This window comes from Oncorhynchus gorbuscha, linkage group LG15 (assembly GCF_021184085.1).
Source record: "Oncorhynchus gorbuscha isolate QuinsamMale2020 ecotype Even-year linkage group LG15, OgorEven_v1.0, whole genome shotgun sequence".
NCBI classification, from domain to species: Eukaryota; Metazoa; Chordata; class Actinopteri; order Salmoniformes; family Salmonidae; genus Oncorhynchus; species Oncorhynchus gorbuscha.
In genome coordinates, this window is record NC_060187.1 from 62,660,251 (window position 1) to 62,669,702 (window position 9,452).

The 9,452-nt window shown below is 39.4% G+C and overlaps 1 protein-coding gene across 2 annotated transcripts; it reads right to left on the minus strand.

Moving 5' to 3' along the window:
• Window positions 1-103: 103 nt before the first annotated feature.
• Window positions 104-6,482, minus strand: LOC123997381 (m-AAA protease-interacting protein 1, mitochondrial-like). Of its 2 annotated transcripts, none has more exons than XR_006832109.1 (3): window positions 4,173-4,709; window positions 3,279-3,423; window positions 104-2,069 (listed from the first exon to the last, which is right to left on the minus strand). XR_006832109.1 is itself a non-coding variant. In XM_046301546.1 (3 exons), exons 1-3 carry the CDS (start codon window positions 6,075-6,077, stop codon window positions 1,991-1,993), a joined length of 294 nt encoding a protein of 97 aa, XP_046157502.1. In that variant the 5' UTR covers window positions 6,078-6,482; the 3' UTR covers window positions 104-1,990. The 2 variants fall into 2 exon arrangements, 1 of the variants encoding a protein (XP_046157502.1); XM_046301546.1 differs by lacking the exon at window positions 4,173-4,709 and adding an exon at window positions 6,008-6,482.
• Window positions 6,483-9,452: the final 2,970 nt, after the last annotated feature.

Genomic DNA, 9,452 nt, shown 5'->3' on the forward strand with positions numbered 1-9,452 from the left:
CTTACCCTTCCTGCATGTGATAATATACAATATCTACTCCTGAAACCTAAGTAAATATTGAGAATTGAGTACCATCAATGCCATCGGAGTATTATCATTTGAAGTCCTGTTTATTCTGTCATACTCTTTGATTAGATTTACACACATATTTACTCTATGGTTGTATTAAGTCAGTGTTAATAATGTTAATCTGTCAATCCTAATTAAATATGTCGCCACAGCCTTATAGACACACAAACACACAGGCGTGCGCACATACACACAGGCGTGCGCAAACACCCACCTACTGTACCGACGGCATATTGAAGTAATTGTTTACATAACAATATCAACTTGAATAACCAGATGAATAAAAGGTACCGGGTGCATACACTAATCTATGTCGAAACCCAACAACACAGAAATATAACATGTTAATACACAACACATGAGCTTTTTGTCAGTGTTTTATCACTTGAATTATTCCACTACTGTAAATTACCATTTAACAATCTGACACCCTGGCGTGGTGAATTGGCTAATATGCTATAAACATATTCACTAGCGTTTTAACATAAGTAAAGCTATGCACACTCATAATCACATTAGGAATAACCAGGAAGCGTCTCTAACCAGAACCCCCTACGCACCTGTCCATATTACCACGCCTGGAAATTATAATAATCCCCATCCATATTTCATTATGCATGAATGAATGCTTACTAATGAAGGAATTGTCTCTCTTTTTGATGCATCATTAATAGTGTGATTTAAGAGTTGACAGAATTGGATGAAACACAGTGTTCAATAGCCTGTCAGTGTAATTGTTTTACATTGTATTTGATTAAAAATCTATTTAACTAGGCAAGTCAGTTAAGAACAAATGGTTGTATACAATGACGGCCTAATAGAGGATGTTTGATTTTGGCACTGGCACAATACGTTACAGTACACCGACATCTGTGATTCCTTTGAGACATTTAATCATAATGTAAGATATTTGTATGCTTCATAAGCACTACATAAAACCTTCACAAATCAACTATATGCATCTGTCATACTCTATAAATGATGTATAAAGGGTGACATAACCATTAACACTGCAGGGTGAATTGCCAAATGTGACATTACACACTTTGTATGTTTTTACAACATTTATAGAATATGACATATGCTTATAGATGATTTGTGAAGCATTTATGTAGTGCTTATGTATGCTATATAAAGCCTTTACAAGCTGTACTTCCTTTAAAGTGGGACCGGTATGTGTATACTATTCTACCTTTGTTTATTCCCAAACTAAACCGAGGTCACTTATGTAAAATGTGTATCATATAAACATCTATAGGAGGATAGGGAGACTTGCCAGTTATTATACAACCGCTTTCAATCAACACTAATTCATATTGTGATTTGTGTAACACTATCGCCCCCTTCTGCTGAGGATTGTTGTGTTTATTAATTGTGTCTTACCTTTATAGATGCTATGCGGTATCAATTTGACTTCTGAATAATCAGACAACTAAGGTGTTTCTGAACAATAGAGAACAACAGTTTAACCTGTGATACTGTTTCACAGAGACAAAATGTCATACAGTATCACCGTGAAGCAGTTTATTTTGTTCTGGGACAATCTATAACTGCAGGGATATTGTAGGAACGAATTGTTCATGCTGAGGTTCATAGAAAGTCTATTGTTCCCAACAAACCTGAGATCGGACAACTTAGGGATAAATAATAGGTCTGTATTTCAGTGTGTAGGGCTCTGGTTCCATCCAGTCCACCCTACAAAGCAGCTAGGATTCAAGGTGACACTTCTGTTGACTTGTAATGTTTCAGTTGAGTTTGCGTGCGCTTGGCTGAGTATAATGGTCCTGCTGATTGAAGTCCTGTTGGTTAATAACGTTTTGTTGAGTTTAATGTTGTCAGAGCTGAATTAGGTCAACGATGCTGTGTATGCTTGGTCTGATGCTGTATCCTGGTGACAGAGGTGTTCATGGGTCTTGTCCAATCACCCTATCAGTTTCCAGTGCCAGATGTTAGTGACTGTCCAATCAGGTTCAGCTCCCTTGGTCAGCTCCCAGTGGAATCTGAGAGGGGAGATGGAGGGAGAGAGAGAACGAAAGGAGAGGGAGAGAAACACATTAAAATTAGATCTCATTGGAATTGCTTTAGATTTTTCAATGGTGTTTTAGCACCTCTGCAAAGCGACAAGAGAAGTAGAGTGAATGAGACAGAGAGAGAGTAGAGAGAGAGAGTAGAGAGAGAGAGTAGAGAGAGAGAGAGTAGAGAGAGAGTAGAGAGAGAGAGAGTAGAATGAATGAGACAGAGAGAGAGAGTAGAGAGAGAGAGAGCAAGAGAGAAAGAGTGTGACGACAAATATATTTTATAGAGTATACTTTTGAAGACGTTTTCAAACAGCTGAGGGAAGACCATTTAAACCAATGCTGACAAACAACCAAACTATCTTCCCACCGTCACCTTGAAAATAAGATGAAGCATCTTAACAGAGCTCTCTTATCCTGCCAAACTGTATCTCAGCAATGAAAGGGTAAACATATGAAGTATGACAGGCTTTTAGAAAAGAGTTTAAGACCTGAAACAATGAGAGTGAGATTCTGGCCAACTAGATAGGTGGGTATTAGGTATGACAACCAAACTGTGTGGTCTGATTCCTAACGGGATTTCTGATCAGGAATGGGAGAAGAAGCTTGATCCTGCTCCGTGGATAGGAGATGGATTTAATTCCTGTCATTGTGCTTGGAGCAAATTGCGTAAGTGATTCAGACCAAACCAGAAGTTACAGCACTGAAGCCTTCTCTTCAATTGGTTATACACAGGTGTACTTTTATAGCACTTAGGAGGTGTCACACATGTCACTGTCAACATGGCTGTCATAACACACTACAATAATATTGAGACATAATACAAAACATATAAAAGCAGCAAGAGCAAATACAATGTGTTTTCTTTATACACAATATAACTACCTCACGTAGAGGTTTCCATACTTCCCCCAACCTTTCTCTATGAGATGCAGAAAATGAAGTCCCCGGTTAAATGTTTACATTACTTATTGTGGGTTCACATGCATGGAGAAGGTAAATAAAATATTGACAAACTCTCGCACATCAAATCTCTTGGCTTATCCATCAAGATCCAGTAAGAGATTAAGAAATGGTAGAGACACAGCACGTACATGTTCATATTTATGTAAAATTTAGGGAGACTTAATAATTATAATCCAAACATGTGAATGCATGAAATGAATATTCATTAGTCTTGGTTGCCATGCTTACTCATAGACAGCTGTCACTATCTTCTTCTGTGGGCCGTCTTCTTCAGTGGTGGCCATTTTGAAGATCTTGGTACTCTCCTGGTCCTCAGGAACATCAGCAGTGGACATATGCCAGAACCTCATCACAATGAAGCAAAACTTCCTACCTGAGAATAAGAGGAAGCAGGAAAACAGAGAGTTAACAAAAGACAAATATACAGAAACAGTGAATTAGGACACAGTTATGCGTCACACTAACTCTCTCACACACACACACACACACACACACACACACACACACACACACACACACACACACACACACACACACACACACACACACACACACACACACACACACACACACACACACACACACACACACACACAGCAATACCATTTGAATCAAAAACGAATAAATATAATATCGTCCAATGAGGTATCTAGTTGCCTTCTTTGTGTTTCTGAGAGGGACTTGCACCTCTGCTGCGCATAGACCACTATCTGAAATGAAACCAGATAAGACACAGCTTATGGGACATGGCTATAACATGGGCCATTGATTCATCAGAAAACTGATCAAGGAATCTGAAACAGGACACAGGACACTTTGTCTTTACAATAGACTCATTTAGATGAATATAAATAGTATAGATGGTAAGAGTAGGTGATACCACCCCTCTCAGCTCCTCAAAGTTGCCATTGGACATCATGGTGGAGACATGGACCAGTGCCTATTGCAAAGACCAGGTCAGGTGTCTAGTTCACGTTTGCCAATGTGTCGTTTTTAGTATCCCAAACATGTGTGATGAATACAGTGAGTTATGACCCTGTCATAAAGTTGACATGACCCTTATCAAATAAGGGATATGATGCACCAAAGAGCAGCCTATATATAACACCTGAGAAGCCATACCTGTTTGATTCCATTGTCAAATTCCACACTGTTAATGCCCAATTGAAAATAGAGTTCTATCAGGTAGATGTGGACCTTATTCCGGTGGATCAGGGATGCCGATCACTGTGATGCCATGATGACCATGGCCGCCAGCGCACTTCCGTTCATTCTCGCTCTCTGTGCAGTATTGTCTGTATTTCTGATGGGAGAAACCCCCACTTTGTCGCCGCAAGTTATGTAAGCTACATAGTGTGGTCAATTTTCCAATTGGACCCGCGGTGCGCGTATAACTAGACGTCAATGAACGGCATAGGGGCTGTTGTGGCATTGTGGAATAGGTCCTATTCCAAGGGTAGGCCAGCGATGATAAGTATGAGCGCTTCACCAACCCGCGGAGCTCACGGCAAGTGGCGATACATGTAAACCGCGGCATCATGCCAACGCACCTGCGAAAGCAAAACGATATAGTATCATTTTCATTCTGGATTTTGATAGAGAGCAAGATGCAGTCTCCCTTGTGGTTCTTCAGGCAACCTAATGAAACTATCCGATGCTGTACCCATAATCCTTATGGTAAAACATTTACTGTACCTACAATATCCAGTAGAGGGAACTAAATGTCTACAATTCAGTCTTGTACATGGGATAGTTTCACAACTAAAATTGGCTGGGCAAAATAGGCACGTTTCTTAGCGTGAAATCAGATTCCCCATGGAACCTTGAATTGCAGAAGTTCTGTAAGGTCTTATTTCTAAAACCTTGCATTCCAGACCCATGCCTTTAAAGCTGCAATATGTAACTTTTTGGGTGACGACCAAATTCACTTATCTGGGTTATAAATCTGTCATTCTCATTGAAAGCAAGTCTAAGAAGCGGAAGGTCTGTTATATGTGTTATTTCTATTCTCCATTGTTAAGTTTCGTTTTTGCATCTTTTACTTTCAGTTTTGTAAACCAGCTTCAAACAGCTTATAATACAGTAGTTTTGGTTATGGAAAATATATTTCACAGCGGTTTAGATGGTACAGTTATTCTCTACACTATACTTGCTTGTTTTGTTACATAAACTGAAATTAGGTGAACTATTAGAATTTGAGCATTCAGGAAATGGCGGAGCAATTTTTGCATAGTGCATATTTAATCATTAAGTCCAGAAAAACAATATACAGCCCAACACAAATAGACTTACTGTTAAAGATTGTTGTCACACATGCCCATGAATCAATGGACAATTTAGTTCAAAGCAAATCAAATTTTATTGGTCGCATACACATGTCTAGCAGATGTTATTGCGGGTTTAGCTAAATCCTTGTGTTCCTAGCTCCAACAGTGCAGTAATATCTAACAATACACAACAATACACACACATCTAAAAGAAAAATAATGGAATTAAGAAATAAAGAAATATTAGGAAGAGCAATGTCGGAGTCCGGAGTATATATATAAATATATACAGTATATTACTGTATGTGATGGCATGTATAGACATTATGGGCAGTATGTGGGTAAAATATATAGAATATCGGAGGAATACGTAGATAGAATAGTGTAAATACAGCAATAGTTGAATAAGATGGACTTGACTAGAATACAGTATATACATATGAAATGGGTTAAACAGTATGCAAACAGTATTAGTGACCAGTGTTCCATGTCTATGTACATAGGGCAGCAGCCTCTAAGGTTCAGCAAATGAGTAACCAGGTAATAGCAGGCTAGGGATAGTGACTAAGTTCAGGACAGGGTACTGGGTGGAAGCCGGCTAGTGATGGCTATTTAACAGCTATTTGATGGCCTTGAGAGAGAAGCTATTTTTCAGTCTCCCGGTCCCAGCTTTGATGCAGCTGTACTGACCTCGCCTTCTGGATGATAGTGTGGTGAACAAGCCGTGGCTCAGGTGGCTGAGGTCCTTTATGATCTTCATGACCTTCCTTTGACACCGGTTGCTGTAGATGTCCTGAAGGGCAGGCAGTGTGCTCCCGGTGATGCATTGGGCTGAGCGGTGCAGTTGCCATGCCTGGCTGTGACATAGCCTGACAGGATGCTCTCAATGGTGCATCTGTAAAAGTTTGTGAGGGTCTTAGGGGCCAAGCCAAATTTCTTCAGCCTCCTGAGGTTGAAAAGGCGCTGTTGCACCTTCTTCACCACACTGTCTGTGTGGGTGGACCATTTTAAATCGTCGGTGCTGTGTACGCCGGGGAACTTTAAGCTTTTCACCCTCTCCCTCCGTCGATGTGGATGGCGACGTGCTCCCTCTGCTGTCTCCTGAAGTCCACAATCAGCTTCTTTGTTTTGTTGATGTTGAGGGAGAGGTTATTTTCCTGGCACGACTCCGCTAGGGCCCTCACCTCTTCCCTGTCTCGTCTTTGTTGGTAATCAGGCCTACCACTGTTGTGTCGTCTGTAAACTTGATGATTGAGTTGGAGGCGTGCGTGGCCACGCAGTCATGGGTAAACAGGGAGTACAGGAGGGGGCTGAGCACGCACCCTTGTCAGGCCCACAAATGTTTAGGCCTACATTGTGTGTGTGTGTGTGTGTGTGTGTGTGTGTGTGTGTGTGTGTGTGTGTGTGTGTGTGTGTGTGTGTGTGTGTGTGTGTGTGTGTGTGTGTGTGTGTGTGTGTGTGTGTGTGTGTGTGTGTGTGTGTGAGTGAGTGAGTGAGTGAGTGAGTGAGTGAGTGAGTGAGTGAGTGAGTGAGTGAGTGAGTGAGTGAGTGAGTGAGTGAGTGAGTGAGTGAGTGAGTGAGAAAGAGAAAGAGAAAAAAAAAAAACTACAATGGTTGAGTAAACATACAACTGTGTTCAAATAGCTTTGTTTTCAGACGGATGTTTGTGCACAGGTGCACAAAATCATTGTCTCAAAAGCTGAAATTTGATCAGTAGACCAAAACATAATTAAATTCCCGCTGTTCTTGGTGATTACAGGTCACGAACATTTGTGTTTGCTTGATATTTCGATTTCCTTTTAGTGTTCAGGCAAATTAATCTGAAAATATATTCTAGTTTGAAATAATATTCCCACGCATGAAAACAAGAGGAGAGACGCCTGCGCGTATCCACACCCCTTTAAGTTCTGCAAGTCATTTTATTGATACATAATTGCTAGCGCAGCACTTGATTATTGAAATTGTGTTCAGATATGGAAACCTTTCTGAGAGTATTATAGTAATTATCCATGTCAGTTTAAAATGCTTTTACACCTGTGGGTTGAATGGAGCAAAATAATAAAATATATTGCTGCTCTGATTCCACACGATTGCCAAACTATTTCTATATAAGAATGAAGCCTTCTTCATGTGCAGGCAACAGTCTGCAATTTAATTGTAGTTAGTAAAGCCATAATCTATTTTGCCACTTTCGTCCACAACTTTGTCAATAAAACATCCCCATTAACAGGCAAGCAAATAACATACATTTAAAACATTTAAAAGAAAGAAATGTGACAGGGTAGGAACTATAGTTTTGGTCAGTGTTTCCCTTGGGACTATAATGAGGGGTGAACATGTAAACTGGTATAATGACCCTCCTTGTATACCTGTCCCCCCCACTCTTCCCCATTAATCTAATATTATTGACTTTATTATCATCTATTATCTTTTTTTTGTTATCTATTTAATCTTTTAACCAAACAAAGTTTGTTTTAAACAAAATCATGTTGAGAAATCACATTAGTTGAATGCATACAGGGAATCTACCTGACCCAAGAGCACCTTTAAAATCCCAATTCAAATCCACATTAAAGCAGAAAAATGCCTTGATCTAACCACATCCCTTCTTGATCCTTGCCTGCCTCACGTCCTCCTCACATCGAAGATAACTATATGGACAGAAAAGAGCAGAAGCTCTGAGCTGTCCCATCAAGCCCAGTTAGTCTTAATCTCTCTTAGTCTCTTAGTGTCCAGATGAGAGCTTTTGTGCCGAAGGTACTGTGTGGAGTCATTAGGCTACTGTGTTGTTGCTGTAGGCCCTACTAGTCTACAGTGTATTTGTGAGAGAGCAACCATTTTCTGAACTTGCTGCTTTTAAGAAGAATTTGGGTTTAGGGTTTTCTGAGAAGTTATGCTTGTTTTTTGTATATAAATATATATTTAAACAGTACCAGTCAAAAGTTTGGACACATTTACTCATTCAAGAGTTTTTCTTTATTTTTACTATTTTCTACATTGTATAATAATAGTGAAGATGTCAAAACGATGAATTAACACACATGGAATCATGTAGTAAGCAACATTTTTTAAGCAAATCAAAATATATTTTATATTTGAATTTCTTCAAAGTAGCCACCCTTTGCATTGATGACAGCATTCCACACTCTTGGCATTCTTTCAACCAGATTAATTAGGAATGCTTTTCCAACAGTCTTGAAGGAGTTCCCACATATGCTGAGCACTTGTTGGCTGCTTTTCCTTCACTCTGCAGTCCAACTCATCCCAAACCATCTCAATTGGGTTGAGGTTGGGTGATTGTGGAAACACTATATATGCCTCAAACTCCCTGTAGGCCTAAATGGATAGTTTGAATGAACCCTTACAGAAAAATCCTGTTATCATTAACTTCACATAAGATCACATGTGATTTCATGAAACCATGTTTTTGGAACACTTCATATGCTCATGTAAAATTAATGTGTTTTTTTCCGTAAGGGGATTAAATAAAGAAAGAGATTAAGAGAGAAAGAAAGAAAGATCAATGCAATATCTAAATTGTAAATGCAAATCCATGGATCAAATTTAAAGGAATGTTCTGCCACTTTCCAACCTCATATTCATTAACCCCGAGCACCATACCAGTCTACATATTTAAAACAGCGTGTTTCTATGATCTGTAGTTAAAAAGATAAGAAAGACCCCAACCCCCCACCCCACAAATAAAATCTGTGACATCACAGGGATTCAAAGTCAGAAAAACTGTGATTTACAAAACCTGCAACAATGTTTTGTATTTTCTTGCTCCCCACATCACTGCAAATCTCATAGTGTTTGAAAATCACTGTTTTTAGTATGTTTTAACTTTTGGTGATGTCAAAAAACGTTATATTTTTTCTACTGAAACAATGAAATGCACTATTAGACACTGATATTGTGCTGGAGATAATGAAAACGAGGTTGACAAGTGGTGGAATTGCTCTTCAAGACAGTCATTATCATCCTATTGTGGTTATAAGAAGCTGAGGCCTTATCTGCCTCATCAGCACTCTGTTTGTTAGTCAAGTCTTTCCCATGTCATGCCACTGAAAGGCACTGTTGTCCACAAATGAACCCATGAATACCATAGGTTGATGGTGAATTACAAATCACTGTT